The sequence below is a fragment of the Sarcophilus harrisii genome, chromosome 2, assembly GCF_902635505.1.
Source record: "Sarcophilus harrisii chromosome 2, mSarHar1.11, whole genome shotgun sequence".
Lineage (NCBI taxonomy): Eukaryota > Metazoa > Chordata > Mammalia > Dasyuromorphia > Dasyuridae > Sarcophilus > Sarcophilus harrisii.
The window spans coordinates 443,340,328-443,358,192 of NC_045427.1; the positions used below are offsets into that span (position 1 = coordinate 443,340,328).

Genomic DNA, 17,865 nt, shown 5'->3' on the forward strand with positions numbered 1-17,865 from the left:
TGAGAGAGGCCTTGATTAAAAGAGTACATTTTTTCTCTAGTATTTAAGTTTCATAAAGCAGTGTCCAAAGAACAATTCTACAGGTAATGTATTATTTCTGCTTCACAGATGAGAAAAGACAGATTCAGAGAGATTAAGTGAATCTCAGCTGCTAAGCGAATCCTCAGAAAATAACATTTTTTAACTTTAGAAACAAATAGTGCAAAGCAACTTAAGAAACTTAGAGCCCAACTCAAATATAAACTCTTTGACCTTTTGGTTCAGAAGACTATGTAATTTTATTAACAAATCCTTATATAGAAAAAGCAATCATTTAGATAGCAATATTGAAAACAGATTAGTAATATAAACCAAAAAACAAAGGAACAATTAGAATTAGGGACCACTGATCTAGCCCAGCTCCATCATTTTAAAGTTGTGGAACCTGAAACTCAGAGAGGAAAAGTGACTCGCCCAAAGTTACAAAGAAAATTGTTAACAATTTAACCAAAGGTACCAAGAAGAACAGAACCCCAAGGATTCTGAATCCTAGTCCATTTATCTTTGTACTGAACTAATTAAAAATCAACACTGCAGATATCATGCAATGAAACCATTTTCAAGGCACAATATCTAAATATGATTTCAGTGAACTGTCTGAAGGAAATGGTGCTAAAGGAATTTTGCATAGCGGGAGATCTGACCCCAGAAGGGGAAATAATGCTCTAATTCATTGGGGAAGGAGGAGAGGGGAAAAAGGTGTTTGTGTATTTTCATCACTGCCCTCCACCCCCAAGCGGGCAAACAAAGAAAAGAAAAACATACTTTGTGTATTGTGCTTGGAAGAGGAAGAACATTGTGCTGTTCTGGCATCTTATATACATTTTCATGCTGATGTTCTGCATTTAATACTGAATATTTTGGTTTTTCTTCTGCAGCATCTTTCTTCCCTTCATGTCTGAATTTCATGGTGTAGCTCTCTGGGTTCATTGTTTGTGTAACTGAATCTTTCACTTCTACCATAGACAATTCAATTGCCTTATTAAGGTGTGCTGTTGCAGCAGGATAAAATCTTTCCTTTCCATCAAATACCGATTTCAGGTCTATATGCTGCCTTAAAAATTTATTGACCTGTTTAAAACGTCGGAGTTCAGTTCTTAACTGAATAATTATTTGCTTAAGAGTTTTTTCATTCTTATCCTCTAGATCACAGCCAGAAAGTTCCTGTTCAGTCATGCCCAGATGCTCCAGGAGAAGTTCACTTATAGCTTTCATAAGCTCTGGTCTGTATTACCATAAAGAGAGAAAAATGGTGAGTTTAGCTTTTTAGAACACAAACTGTACTGTATACTCATTTCAGCTACTCAACTTACCTTACAGCAATGGTAAAATCATAAAAAGCTAGAGTTGGAAGGGACCTGAGTTTTCAGTTCAGATCACAAAATGTGAGAGTTGCAGAGGACACTCAGAGGCCTTCCCCTCTACACCATTCCTAAAAAGCAGGCATGTAGATGATGCTTTAAAATTCCAGAAATGGGGAAGTCACTAATGCCTACAAAAAGTTCATTTCTAGTTTTAACAGCTCTCATTGCTAGGAAGTTTTTTCTCACAAAGAAATCTGCCTCTGTAACTTCTACCCAGCTCTCCTACTTCTGCCCTGTAACCAAAGAGAATAAATTGAATCCCTCTTTCATCATGTGAACTTTAGAATGGAAGTGACCACAGAGATCCAGCATCTACTCATCTTGTAGTGAAAGAAACTGAGGCCCAGACAAGTAAAATGACCTCCCCAAAGTCACACAATTAATTTAAATCAGAGGGAACTCAAACCTAGGTCTTCTGATTCCCAGTCCAGTAAGTACTCTCGTCATTAGATTATACTTCATTTAATATTGAATTACTTGTCATCTAGGGGAGAAGATGGGGAGAAGGTGGAGAAAAAAATGGAACTCAAGGTTTTGCAAGGGTCAATGTTGAAAAATCATCCTTGGAACAGCTAGGTGGAGCAGTGGATAGAGCACCACCCGTAAAGTCAGGAGGAACTGAATCCAAATCTGACCTCAGACACTTACCACTTCCTAGCTGTGTGACCCTAGGCAGGTCACTTAACCCCAAATGCCTCAGCAAAAAAAAAAAAAAAAAAAAAAAATTATCCTTGCATATGTTTTGAAAATAAAAAACTTCAATAAAAAAATGAAAAATTAACATTTTCATTTGGAAATGAATAAAATAATAGCAAGGAAAAATTATATTTCATTTATCCCACATTTGTACGGTATCTTATATATAATACTGTCCCAGGCACTGCAGATACAGGTTTCAAAATGACAATCTATACTCTCAATGATCACACATTTTTCTGGGTGAAAGGAGTAGAATCTTTACAAAATAAATGTGACACAAAACGAGATGTAATGCAGATAATGATGAAAGTCAAACAAAGTGTTCTAGAGAAAGTTTGAGAAAGAACTAGTTAAAAGCCTTGACTTTTTAGAAAATTCTAAAAAAGGGAGATGAAGCAGAAGGGTAGAACAAGCTTAAGCAGCATGCCAACTCCAAAGAAAAGGGAAAAAAATTAAGCCAGATGGACGTTGGTCTATATAAAATGTGTAATAGTTCCATACTGGAAATAACATCTCTATGGCGTGAGTAGTAAAACTCACCTATAATATTTCTCACATCCATCCCCTTCTTTGTCCTCACAAACCTCATCACATTTTACCTGAACTACTACAACAATCTCTTATTTAGTTTCCCTCAGTCTCTGCCCCTTCAAATCTAACTCTCCAAATAGCTGTCAAATTTCTATTCCTACAACACAGATCTGACCATCATCTGTCTGGCGTCATCCTTAATTAAAAAGTATTTAATGTCTTCTATTTCCTTTTATGATAAAATAAAAAATCTTCAGCCTGATATTTAAAATCACCTATAATTTGGCTTCCAGCTACCATTCTGGTATCATTTCAAATTATTAACCTCTTTATCTACTCTCTGTTCTAATCATCCTGTGTGTTTTTGCACAAATGGCTATTTATATTTAGGAATGCATTCCCTTTTCCACTACATCACGCTTACTATCTTTAATAGAAGAGACATATACAGGAGTTCTATAGTGGAGAGCTCTCAGCAGTAGAGAGCTCTCAGCAGTAGGTGTGCTATTGGCTTCCCCCCTTTTTTTTTTCTGCCAGGTATCTTTAGCTTCAAATCTAAAATCAGGTGATACATTTCTAACTGGAAATGTAGTGAAGTGGTACAAAACTAATAAGCCAATAGTGTAATAAAAATTACTTAACAATACTAATTTTAAATTACTTAAATACTTAGAATCTTAAACTACTTAAAATCTTAACTAATTATAAAAATATTAACAATCTTAAACTATATTACATATGATAGCTAAATCATAAAAAATAACCATTCTACTATATTCTGTCCTCGTCCTACTCAGTTTGGAGTACTATGATCACTTCTGGGCACAATATTTGAAGACCATTTGACAAACTGGTGTGCATTCACAGAAAGGCAATCAAGATAGTGAAGGACTAGGGAGTGGAAATGAGGGGACAGTGATAAGTGTGCACAGGGAGGAGAGAAACATGTTCAGCATTCAAATCTCTGCAAGCTGGCCATTTCAAAGAACTGGATTAATCCTACGTTCTAGAGAACTGAATAATGAGGAGACATTCCAGAGAGGAAAATTAATATAAGAAACTCACTAGCAGATAGACCTATACAAAAATGGAACATGCTATTTCATAAGGTAGAGATGTCACCATATACATTCAAGTAGAGGTTGGATGATCATGTGACTGAAAAAATCTTTGCTTTAAATGCAAATCCAGCAGCAAAGGTATCTTTAAACTCCAAGATTTTGTGCTTCTAAGGTTCTTCTAAGGTTTTTCTTATCAAGGATTTGTTTGTTTGTTTGTTTGTTTTAAACAGGAACCAAATTCATCCCCAATTCATTTATTCTTTATTCTTCATTTAATTATATTATCATTGGTTTTTATCAGAACTGTGCATTAACTTTTAAATGTTCAAAAATGTCCATAATAAAGAGTTTCATAATTGCAATAAGTCCCTATATCCAGAATCCCAGAGTGACTAACAGATTCTAGAGATGTTCATTCAATGAGATGAAATAGTCTTATAATAGTTTCAACTACAAAGCTTCAGAGCCATGTAATAGCTTCAGTTACCACAAAACTCACAAAGAATAACAGATCAAAGAATATCTGTCCTATGCAAAATATACATTAAAAATATAATTTGATTACATATTTTACTATTTAATGATATTGGCTCCACAACTGGTGTAATAAAAAAAACTCTCATTTGCTTAGAATTTTATTTTTTCATAATATTTATATTCTTGAGGTAGTAATAAAAAAGATTTATATTATGAACAAAGTTCATAGCCATAAGTGTTTTTCCCCCCAAATAAATGAAAAGGGTATGTTAGACAATAGAAATTATAAAATAATTAACAAATATATTCATGTCAACAGCTTCTAAAAAAAATAGGAGCAATGTTTGAGGAACTAATCTTTTACCAAAAAAAAAAATGATATATATACTAAATGTGTGAGACTTGCTTTTAGAAACATAGAATGCTAGAAATTAGAAGGGATTTTAGCAGTTCCCCAATGCAAGGGAACAGGAACTAAGGATTGGACTTGGAAAACCTTCAGAAGAAGAAACTTCTGTTCTACCACCTTCTAGTGTTAGATTTCCCTAGAGAACTGAGAACCTTGCCCAGGGCCATAGAGCCAGCATGTGTCAGAGGCTAGTTTAGCTCAGTTCTTCCTCCCTCGAAAGTCAGCTCTATCCACTATGGTATGCTGTCTCTCCCATCCAGTCATTGTACAGTTGAAGTAGGTTCAGGTCTCCTTCCAAAAGATGGAAACTGAAATGAGTTAAAGCTTATGCAAATCTAGAAAGCAGAAGCCCATTTTTTTTTGCTTATTGCACAAAAATCTAAGATTTTATAAACTACAGAGGAAAGAAGATCATCACACTCCAATAGCATGGAAAAACTCTAGGGATTTATTCCCAGCTTGCCTTATATCCCAGGAGACATTAGCAATTTCCTTATATTCTCAGTCAATTTTCTATGTACTCATTTTCTACATTTATAAAAGAGATAGAATACTGCCTGGCTATTGCTGTTGTCATGCTGATGGAAGGAATTTTTTTTTTTTAAGTAATGTATTAAAGAGATAGCTTCAAGAAAAGTGCTAAAGTTATGAAGTCCAATTCCCCTTACCTAGAATGTACTTGATTCCCAGCTCACTTATATTTCTCAGTAACCCACTCATCTTTCAAGACAATTCAGGTGCCATGTTTTATCATAAATCTTCCTTGACTTCCCCACTTGTTAGTGTTCTCTCCCACCTCAAACTTCCTTGTACTCTATTTATTTAGTTATTTCTGTGTTTGTTATAACCCCTCCTGGCATGTATGCTTCCTGAAGGCAAGAACTCTTACCATTTTTTGTCTTTATGTCTTTGACACCTACCAGGGTGATTTAAATTTAATAAATGCTTATGAAATGTTTCTTATCGAAATGAATTTAGAAGAAAACATTCCAAAGCATTTCTCATCAAGAACTCAGCAATGTCTTCTTGATGTCACTTGATCAACCAGCCTCTATTCAAATACTTATAGTGACATCATTACTTTAAAAGGAAACATGTTCCATTACTGGACAGGTCTAATTGCTAGGAAGAGACTTATAGTTAAATCCATACTTTAAACACCAGAATCACAGATGCTTTATATTAAAAATGTTTCAAAAGCAAAAAGATTTAAGTACTACAGATTCTTGTCTCTGAAAGCTAGACAATACTCAGGGAGAAACTTTTTTTTTATCTCTATAATGGATTTACATGTGGTCTTTGTCTTTCCCTTACTACTGATAGTATGCAGTCTAATTACTTAATTGCATGATTGGCAAGATTCCTTCAAAACCATTTCACCCTCTCCCTCTCCCTCTCTCTCTCTCTCTCTCTCTCTCTCTCTCTCTCAGGTAAATTAGACAGGGTCATTATCTAAATTTACTTCAACAAAATTCCCCTCAACTAGAAACACTATCAAAAGCGAAGCACAAATTTCATACATACCTGGGCTCCAGCAATGATGTTCTATTTTCACTTAAAGGCGAAGGGAACAACTTCATCTCCTCACCTCCATGTTGACATTTATCTTTGTGGCTATAAGAATCACCAACTACATCAAAATCTAGCTGAGAAGCATCTTGATTCTTTGAATATCCATTTTTACTGAAAGGTTTAGAATATTCCAAAGTAGTCTGGGGGGAAAAAAATGATTCAATCATATATGCATTCTTCCATAGTTGACTGACAGATATCAGCATCCTGCCAGCACATGTACCATGCATGGCTTTTTATTATCATGAAGATCAACTAGTGTGTCATTAAGCTGTTGCTCCTGTTTTGAGAATCTCTAGACTGACCATCTGTAAGAGTTCTCACAGCATAATTAGTGTTTCCTCCAACAGCATCCACATCAAACCCTTCATCCACTGCTTTTAACAATTTTATATATATATATATATATATAGATATATATATATATATATATATATCTATATATATATATATATAAATCTGCTTCTATCACTATACTTAGTCCATGATCCTAGAAGGAAAGAAGTCACAACTTTGGCACAGCACTTGTGAGATGATGTTAATCCTTTATCTACTAAATGATATCCAAACTAGTGTGTTTCCTAATAATAACAAGAGCAATAATAATAATTGGTTTACATATATTACTGAGCCATTACACTGAGCCAATCTGTAGTGACCATGAAAAAGTTTCTTGTCGACCTCAACCAGATTATTCTGGCATCTCTGTGTGGGCTGAACAAAGAACATGGTCAAAATTTATTTTGCTTAGGGCCATTCCAAGCAGGCCTCAGGGACAATGAGTTAAGGATATCAGTTGCAATGTAATTTTGTCTTCATCTGATCTCATTTAATTCAACAAACATTCACTAAGGCCATAAGTGCAAGGCCCTGTGTTACCCTCTGAAGAGAGAGTCAAAATTTTAAAATAATCTCCACTCTTAAGTGGCTTACATTTTACTGGGGGATCTGGTTATACTATCTATGAACTATATACATATATGCTAATTTAAGGAAGACGAGTACTAATAATCAAGCAATTCAGGAAAGGCTCCCAGTGGAACACTTTAAGCTCCTGTGTCTTAATTTGTATAGTTATTTATATAGGTGTTTTACTTTCCCTATTACAAGGTATGCTCCTGGAAGGCAGGGGTATATCTCCTAATCTTTTTAATCTTCCCTCTAATATCCAGTATAGTGCATTCAGTACAGCAGCACTTATTAAGTGATATCTAAATGAATGAAATTGCATATGCTTTGAGATCTTACTAGCCACTATGAAAACCACTAGAGAGAGTAATATAAGTAAGCCATTAAATATTTTATGTAGATTTTCATTATATTTTATAATTCCTCCTTACTCTATATTCCTTATATACACATACCAATTAACTTCACTTTGATTTGTCTAATTTGGAAAGTGAATAGTTCATAAATCCCATGAAAATGTTATTTATGCATCCAAACCTTCTTAGGTCACTGAAGTCCCTTGAGAACTGCATGAAGTTGAATCTAGTTAAGGCTTGTATTAGGCATGCCTTGAAGTACAATAATTAATATTCTTTCTCCTATTGTAAAGTTGTAAATTTCCTATAAATAACTTTACTCCTGCATCAATATTCCTGATACAAACTAAAAAGCAATTTTTTTTTTATCAAACAAGCCTCTCAAACACATATCTCCTCATTTATAATGAATTATTTATCACAATCCAGTTTTAAAGACTAGTGATTACGAAACTTAATACAAAGTAGAAGCCAGAGACTCTAGCTGAGCAGTGTCTTAATTTTAACGTTACTTCTTTCCATTTGCATTCACTTCAATTGCATATTTATTTGCACCATTCATGAAAAACAAACCTATAGGTTCACTAGTCCCTTCCCCTATCCCTCTGTCTCTTCCTCTAGAATGTAAAATTATCAGGAGCAGCTAGATGACTCAGTGGATAGACCACTGGCATTGAAATCAGGAAGACCTGAGTTCAAAATGTAAAACAATCATAGGACCTAACCTCAGAATGCAGAATGTTACAGGTAGCAGGAACCTTCAAGATCCAATCTGATACCAATATTCCAGAGATGGGAAATTTTGGGAACAGAAAAGTTAAATTTTTTCGATTCTGTTTCAAGTAAATAAAGAAAAATGCTATACCCAAAAAAGTTCATAGTTAGCCTGAATGACTATTCTGAGTAGCAGTTACCCTTATCTTTTCTAATTTTACAAATAGTATTCATTCTGGCAAAATGTTGGTATTTGGGGATGTCAAATGTGAATCCAGTTTTGTCACTGAATAAGTTCTATTTAGGGAAGCAGGGAGATCAAGGAATAGAACCAAGGCTTAAATGCAGAAGGCAAGGATCAGGTTCCTACCCAATAACTTAACAGTGTTATAGCAAATCCCTTCACCTCTCTTATTCTCTGTTTCCCAATTTCTAAGTTCTCTTCAAATGCTAGTATTCTGTGTAGTAATAGTTTATGGGCCAATCATATCTGGAAAATGCTGCTATAAATAAAAATGTTTGGGGGGTTGGAGGGTAAACAGAATCCTACCTCACTGCCCCACATTGAATGGGGACTACTAAGTAAGTTCTTCTCATCATCATCTATATCTTCAGCTTTTGTAGCATCCTCATCATCATCCTTACTCCCCAGGATCTAGAGAAGATAAAATATGTGAAAATGGAATACAAAAAAATGTGCTGAATGAAAATTTTATGAGTTGATAGAATATAAAAAGCAAAGTTTTCAAAAAACCAAAATGCTAAAATGAAAATTAAAGTTAGGCTTGTTAATTCCAATAAAACTACAAAAAATTTCCTAGAACCAAGAACAGTTTATAAACTACTTTCCTTAGGAAATGATCAGAAGCATTTTCTTACCACATCTATATGCTTTTCATCAAATTATTTGAAATTGAATATTTTGTCTCTTGCTTTACATCTGATACTGCTTCACTTTATGCAGGCTAAATTCACTCACATATTACACAAAAATACAGAGAATTAAGAATCACCATTGGTGGAATTGAAAACATAAAATCCTTAAAAAGTATTAAAGGAAATTTACAACATGCCGAATGGACACATCACGTCTACTGACAGAGAACAAACAAACCACTTTTCTCAATTGTCATACATCCAAAAGGAGAAAGGGACAGTACCAGTTATACTGCCATTTTACTGCCAAACACTTATAAACACTAATGAATGCACAAAAGTCGGAGAATATGTCTGGTTTAGAATGAAGAGATTAAGGTCTAACACTTTTTAAAAGTCAAATTTAGGAAATTTCTATGTCGATCATGTAACTGACTAGAAAATGTTTCCTTAAAGGGCTGTGGTAATCTCTTGGCCTTTCCAATAGATTTACAAGATATTTGGCTCTTCCAAGTGAAAAGTGGAACTCACCATTCCCAAAGAAAAAACTTTTCAGAGCTGTGGAAATATACCTCAACAATTTTGTGAATTCCTGCCATTGATCAATCAATTCTATGACTCTCAACTCAACTTTCATCTTCCACACATTATTCCCTATTTACTATAAAGATAACTTGACTGGAAGGCAACTCAATGAAATCCTAAATGAATTGAATTTTGTTTTTTGAAATCCATTTCCAAAAGGGGAACAACAGAAGAAAACAAACTAATATTTAGTATTTAGTCAAAATTAATGCTGAAAATCAAACCACATATAATTTACTTTCTTCTACTTCCTCATCTGCATTTACAATCCTGAACTTTAGAGAATTGGTGTTCAAAATGATGAACCAAAGGTACTGCAAGATCCTCAGTCATTAAACCAAGTTTGAATTATGTTCAATATACTCTATTTACTAAGACAATTAACATAAAAAAGATTTTTAACAGTGAGGAATAATATAGAGAAAAGAACACTGGAATTGAAATAGGAAAATCTGGTTCAGGACATGGTTTTGCCATATGACTGTGGACTAAGTCACTTAACTTCTGAGTCTCAGTGACCCTATCACTGCGATGATACTTATACTTGCGCTGTCTACCTTAGAAAGCTATTAGAGAAAAAACTCAATATAAATTTGAAATCACTTAAACATGAGCTATGAAAAAATGTTTTTTCAATATAATTGTTGGCCATGATTTTCTATATGCTGGGCTATCTCATGCTGGGCTAAGATAATCAATTTAAGCAAGATTTTCAACTATAAGCATATTTCAACATCCTTCCCATTTATATTCATGAAAATTTATAACTGGTCATCACATCCATCGATCAGTCTAATCCAGTAAACTGAACTATCTGGCCAATTCAAAATTAAGCACAAATTCATAAAATCATAGCAACTCAGGAGTAGAAAGAATCATCTAGTCCACCCCAAGCACAAATTCTCTCTAAAATATTTGGGAGAATGGTCATTCAACTTCTGCTTGAATATTTCTCAATTGATTGCAAAATAGTACCAATTATTTGAAAATGCTTTCTTATTCTGAGTAAAATTGTACCTCCCTGTGCCTTGCCCCCATGTTCTGTCCACAAATCTTGCACCCTCTTTCCCTTCAACTGTGTAATTAGCATCTGAAGCCTAACTCTGTTTTATCACAACTCCGATCTAGGCTATAACTATAACAGCTTCTTCTCTCTAGACTCCTTATCAGGTCCACTACTTATTCTATCAAGCTGGCTCCTTCCACTAATAATCATTGCTAGCCAAAACCATCTAGCCCATGAACCCTTGACACAAAAAAAAATCTACCTAACCACACTTATTATTCTCCAACTATCCTTAATCATAGCTTTCACCTCATCCGAGCTCATCATATTCTATATCTTATTCGAGACTACTTTAATCCCTACCCTCATCATCATCACACGATGGGGCAGCCAAAACGAACGACTCAATGCAGGATTATATTTCCTCTTTTATACACTAGTAGGATCCCTCCCTCTTTTAGTAGCACTATTATACCTACACAACAACCTAGGCTCCCTTCACATACTAACCATATCACTAGTCTCACCCACCCTAGACGTAAACAAATTTCCTGAATATTCTCTTCTTTAGAAAAGAATATCCATTATCCCTTCATTTGTTCATATAACATCATACTGGTCACCATACTGCTTACCCTGCTCTGGGAACAGGTTCCAATTTGTCTTTATGGCTAGCTGTTGAAAATCTTTTTTAAAACTCAAAAGTTTCTAATTATAAGTTACCTAAAGAGAAGCACTGTATCCAGTTCCTCAAAGTGGTTACATGCATGACTACAAAAAAAAAAATTGCTGTTGACTCACTGAACCCCTGAGCAATATGTTTTGACCAGTCATTGATTAGCCTGATGCTATCAAATCTAAAAATAATTCTCTTACAGTGGTAAGCAACTATATGGAAGTAAGTTTTCTCCCAAAGATAATCATCAATATGTCATCACTTTTTGGTGCCTCATCCTTTCCACACGTTTTCAAATTCCATTTTTAGGGGGCAGAGGGACCTCTATTTAAAGTAGAACTACAAATGACAGGGCAATGCACAGAGAATATCAAATTGAAATATATGCTCAAAATTTAACTCAATAAGAATTTATTAATGCAATGTGCCTGGCATTTTATTAGATGCTGGAGACAGAAAAACAAAAACAAAACATTTCTAGACCTCAAAGAATTTATATAATAATGTAGATGGAAATGTACAAAGTAAACAAAAAGATGACTGGGGAACAGCACTAACAAGTAATGGTTTCAGAAAAGGTCTTGTGTGGGAAAGACACTCAAGCTGAGCCCTGAAGAAAGCTTGGAATTTTTTTTTTTAATAATAGCTTTTATTTTCAAAATATATGCAAAGTTCGTTTTCAACATTCACCCTTGCAAAACTTTGTTTTCCAAAATTTTTCTCCCTTATTTCCTCCCACCTTTTCCTCTAGATAGGAAGCAACCACATATGTGTTAAACCCTTCTAATTCTTCTATAAATATTTCTATAATTATTATGTTGCACAAGAAAAATCAAATCAAAAAGGAAAAAAATGAGAAAGAAAACAAAAAGCAAAGCTTGGAACTTTTAATGAAGGTAAGGAAGACCACATCATCCCAGAACAGTGAAAAAGCAGAGAGGAAAAAAAATTAAATGATAAGAATAGAAAATAAGAAAGAGATAAGTTTGGGTGGAATACAGGAGCTATGATGGGAATTATAAATGTGAAATTATACTGGAAAGATGGGATAAAGTCAAATTGAAATTTAGATTTAACAAAAGAATTTGTGTTTTATCTGAGCAGTAAGATGGAGCCATTAAATGAGGACTGTAATGGTCAGACCTGTGCTTTAGGAATATTAAGAAGAATAAATGGGAGAGAAGGGAAACTAAGGTAAAAAGACCAGTTAAATTTATATAATAGTCTACGTGAGAAGCATAAGGACCTAAAATAGTATATTGCCAAATCTTTCAAATTTGAATTTTTTTAGTATTTTTAGTATTAAGATAATAATTTAGTATTAATATTTAGTATTTTTAGTATTAAGATCTCAAAACAGGAAGACAAAGACATTGTTCTCTAAAGAGAGTCAGAACTACATTTAACAGTTAAGGGCAACAACCAAAAGATCAAATGAACTCTGAGAACAACCTAATTATTAAAAAGATTTCCTTGGAGGAAACAAACTTAGAGACTGCTCTTTTTTTCAACAAACTGAGAACATACTCAGTTTTTTAAATTATCAGGTGCCCTGGAGGTTAAAATCAATAATGTTCTCTTCCTTAAAGAAAGCAGATGGTTGAGAATGACATAAACTACCTTTGAGTTTCTTTAAATCTTATAGGCAAGAAAAAGACTTCTTGGGGTTTCCAGATCTATGGAAGCAAAATTGGGGCAATGGAACTCTGATCTACATTCATCTATTTTCCAGTATAGACTTGCTTAAAGGTAACATCAAAATGAACAGATTTTATATATACCACTCCAAGGAACAGTGGTAAAATAAGTTTGTATTGTACCTAGCCACACACACTTATACCAGCTAACTAATGAATGAGCCAGCCACATTCTGTAGAACAGCTATGTTCTTAATAGCACACACTAACACATTTCTTGGTGAAGTTCTTTAGGAATTTAAGTGAAGATACAGATTAAGAGGAAGGAATTGATGGCATTCCTTACTTTTACTTTCATCACATACATGAAAAGAAAAATCAATGGGGACAAAAGGTCACTGTAATCAGCATGCAAATTGACAATATCTTATGAAAGTGAGTACCAGAAGTGAATGAGCATCCATTCACTAAACCTGAGGTGAAGTGAATGGTTTTCAGTGCCTTTAATATAAAAACAAAACCCACAAAGAAAGTAAGCCCACATGAATCATTCAATGCAGCAGCCTTTATTCCAAAATTAAACAAAAAAGAAATTATTTTAAACTGGCAACTGATAAAGGCCACACCCATACTACCAAAGTATTTTAATAACACCAGATTATTTTATGAAGGTTGCACTATGAAATTGGATATTCCATTTGTGTGACTACCAGTGGCCAAAAATGGATCTATATATATAAGAATGATTCAAATTCTTAAGGGCTTTGGATAAAGCCCTTATGTAAAAAGGGCTGTATGTAAAAAGCATGGGAATTGAAAACCTGGCTCATCAAGACACTGCAATGACAAAGTGCCTATCTGAAAAGCTACTACTTAAGAGCTAAATTCCTTAAGCCCTCAACAATATTCAGCCTCTTGAAAATAAAACAAATCAAATACTCTAATAACCAGACATAATGGTTCACATTTGTAATCCCAACTACTAAAAAGGCTGAAACTGGTAGATCATTTGAGCTCAAGAGTTCTGGGCAGCAATGTGCTAAGGCTACCAAGTATTCCCAAGTCTATGATAAATATAATGTGTCCCAAGAACAGAGGACTATCAGGCTGCCGAAGGAGAACTGAGGAAGAGCCCACTCAGGTCAGAAAAATGAGGCAGATCAAAGCTCCTGAGCTGACCAATGAATACAAGGATCAAACCTGAGAAAAGCCTCTGTACTCCCAGTTTGGGGAAGTTAGAGAGACTAAGACTTCAAAAAAAAAAAAAATGTCTTTTAATTTTTAACAGAATTACTTTAAACAAGCAAAAATATTATTTCTTACCTCACTATGGGCTAATGAACCACTTTCCTGTGTACCCAAACAGGAAAGTTCAAAAAGGGTTTTCTTGAGGTCTTGGTTATCTGAATGCAATTCCTTTACAATCATCACTAGTTCATTAACCTAAACACAATAAAGAAAAGAGTTACAGACTTCATTTTAACACATCAATTTTTTAAGCAGATTCCCAATACTAAACAAGCTATTCAATGCCATAATTATTAACAGATGCTCTTCCTCCTCATATATTCAAACTACATCAAACTACCATATAGCAGCTTCATTTTCCTGCTCTACCAAGTGGCAGGAAAATAAGAAAAACCAAAGGAACTAATAAGGGCCTTTCTAGATTCCCAAGAATGTTGAAATGGGAATTGAGCTTTTCCTAATAAGCTCTACCCTGATGAAACAGAATGAATTAACACTGTAACGTGTATGATAAATAGGAGATTCGGGAAAGGAAATATACTCAACACTATTTCAGTTACACTAAGTCTCTTTCTCACTGCAACCATCATCCCATTCACTCTTCCTTTCTTCTTCTTCTCTTTCTCTATCCACCTATGCCCCCCACCACTCCATCCCAGATCCTTTTCTCTCTCATGTCTGCTTGTTAAGAATTCAATCTCATTACCTTATTATATCTTTATGCAATGAGTCAATAAATCACTTAAATTATAAGTGCAAAAGGAACACAGAAAGAGGGAAGCTCACTGTAGGGCTAAAATGAAATGTTCAAGGAATGTTTCATGAATAAAATGGCACTAAAACTAGAACTTGAAGAATGAGTAGATTCTTAGCAAGTAGAATATGAAAGTAAATGGGATTAGAAAAAAATGGTATGAGCAAAATCTAGAAGATGGAAACACAAGAAATAAAAGCCTTCTTGCACACGCACACGCACACGCACACAAAAGTGAGAAGTCTGGGCAAATAAGTACATCTGAATTAGAAAACTATTCCTTCCTCCATTTTGTATGTTTTCATTAAGAACTATTTTTTTTTATTGTTGCTTTTTGACATTTTGAAGGGAAAAAAATGACAATGATCCAAAAGAAAGAAGCTATAGGTCCAAAAGAAAAATATTATCCATGAATACAAGAAGCTGGTCTTACTATATAGAAAGGGACTCATCTATCCTTTTTTTGAACTCAAAGAATTCACAGTATGAACCACCAGTTATGAAGGACAAGCTTCTATTCTTCACTGTTCTTTCTGTGTTTGGTACGTTCATCTTGTCTATTCCAAAAAGATTAAATTCCTCCTCCCAAGTATTACATTTTCTCCTTGACTGATATTTCTATCTCTTTTATGTATAACAGAACACCTTTAATTTATTTAATGTCACAGATTCTGAGGGCATTTCCAAACAAGAAGTTCTAAAAAAAATGCTAACATTGACTGACAATCTAATATGATTTCCTCCAGTTTAAAGATATAAAGCTTTACTGTTTAGGAAAATCATTTAATAGGAGGGGGCAAAGTAATAAAACTTCCTGAACCTAAGGGTCCTCTTTTCTGAAATGGCTAGAAATGAAGAAAAAACTCATCTCTAATAAGAAGCAAATAAGAAGCTAGTTAATACCCTTTGTTTAAGTTCTTCTAGAGACAAATGTTCTGTCTGGAAACGATCATGATCACCAATGCAAATACTCAAATAGGATGTCTGATCACTATAAAATGAAATGGATTCTTCTGTCAAAAGAGAAAAAAAATGTCAGAAATATTATTGATGAGTGATACAAACAAATTCAAGCCTTCTTTCTAACAAAGTCAACTTTAGACTTAATTTTGGAAAGGCAAGCAGAGGAACTCTGAAACGTAAACCTTTATAGTGAAAGAATGTGTTCTCCTCTTTTCCTTTGAGGCATTTGCCATATCCTATTGGACTGGCCAGTTTTCCAATTGAATTATAACTTAAACAACAATTGTTGTTCTTGTAAATATGCACTACAAGCAAGTTATTCTAATTTAGTTAAGCTAATGAGAATATTAGCTGCAGACCGCAAGGGGAAGACTCTAGGTAAACCAAGTGACAACACTTACAATGTACTGCAGAACTTACATTCATGGGCCCCACATTCTTCACAGAAAAGTAAGAACATGGAAGACTTAGGTATAAGTCTAAGATAAAAGTAAATCCATACACAGCAGCAACTGCATAAGTATCTGTTCCAAATAGGTTGAAGTCAAACTAGCAAACACCTCAAAACCTTAAAAGAATGTGGGCAAACACAGCTACATTTTGGAATTTAATTTTAATCAAAGTCAAATCATATCCTTCCCCCCACTCCAACAAAATTAAATCTCTGATGACACTGCTTTTAGGTAAAGGAACCATGAAATGTCTCCAATGTGCTTAATTCAAATTGACAAAAAATCTGCCTAATGTGGCTCTCTCTATCAGCTGTCCTAAGTGTGTATCACAGTAGAGAGAATATGTGTCAATCAAATCATAATAAGAAAATGAAATCCCTCAGCTGGGAAAGTGACCCTCCAGCTACAAGATTACAAAGAGCCAGGATCCTTAACTTAAGCAGAAAACAGTAAGTTCTGATTATAGGAACTGTAAGCAGCTTGAAATCATCACTGCAGCTGAAGTACCATGGCATTAAAAAAGTATCCCTATACAGATACCTTGCCTTCTGAAGCAGTTGGTACTTGTACTAAAAATAAAATGGAGGGACAGCAGAAATAGTTATTAATAATATTTTCATAGATCCTGTGTTTAATTGTCCTCACCACCTCAAAGTTCACACAAAATAGTCAAAGTGAATGAGACTGAGCACAGGAAAAAGCCTAATTAAACATGAATTTACAAGTCACTATACCTTCTTGCCTCTTAATTTCATTAATTTGATCTTCTAGGGTCTTCCTCAAGGTCTGGTAAGAGAGAACATCATCTTCTAGTTGCTTTCGCAGTGAAAAAATGTTGTTTAATTCAGCCTGCAGATTGTTGATACTTTGCAAAAGATACAAAAAATTATAAAACCAAACACATTTTATTACCTCATAATTATAACATATACTATAAAAGACCCAGAAAGTCTTTCTTCCAGAGAAAAAAATTTTACTCTTCTGCCATAGCCCATAGTCTGAAATGAAGTTTTCTCTAAAGAACATATTGCACAGAAGCAACTGTTACTTCCCCCTTCAGATATTTCCCTCCTCTTCATCCACATAGTTACACACATAAATCAGCATCTATTGAGATGAAAATAAACCATTATATCTAATCTTCTATGCTGACTGCTTGAAGAACTGTATGTTGTAAAGCAGTCTTTCCTACAAGGAAAGGAATTCTGTTCAGTTTTTCCCTGGTTCCATCTCATGACAATAATAATGATCAATTTGGAAAGCAGATAGAAAACCTTCCTATCATGTCACAGCACAGCACTGAAGAAGAATCTTATCAGAAAAAAAGAAAGATTGTTTTAGCTAACCTCCTACTATTAGGCACTAGGAGAAACAATTGCTTCATTCTCTCTTCTACTTTTTGACAGGGTGAAAAGTATACTTATGTCATGCCTGTATCTAACATTAATGCTTCCCCAAACAAAAAGAGTAATGCTTTTTTGAAAACTATACAACCCCTCCCCCTCCTCTTCATGAGAGAAAGTGATTTTTTTTATGA

At 34.3% G+C, this 17,865-nt stretch overlaps 1 protein-coding gene across 9 annotated transcripts in view; it reads right to left on the minus strand.

Annotated features, from left to right (window-relative positions):
* CDK5RAP2 (CDK5 regulatory subunit associated protein 2) overlaps window positions 1–17,865 on the minus strand; it is a 159,992-nt gene that overhangs the window by 60,287 nt on the left and 81,840 nt on the right. For all 9 annotated transcript variants that reach the window (XM_031954197.1, XM_031954201.1, XM_031954198.1 and 6 more), the window contains 6 exons: window positions 17,063–17,193; window positions 15,817–15,926; window positions 14,235–14,354; window positions 8,682–8,786; window positions 6,105–6,292; window positions 805–1,264 (listed from right to left, as the gene is read on the minus strand). In XM_031954197.1, coding sequence (XP_031810057.1) covers window positions 805–1,264; window positions 6,105–6,292; window positions 8,682–8,786; window positions 14,235–14,354; window positions 15,817–15,926; window positions 17,063–17,193 — 1,114 coding nt within the window. The remainder of the gene's footprint in view (window positions 1–804; window positions 1,265–6,104; window positions 6,293–8,681; window positions 8,787–14,234; window positions 14,355–15,816; window positions 15,927–17,062; window positions 17,194–17,865) is intronic.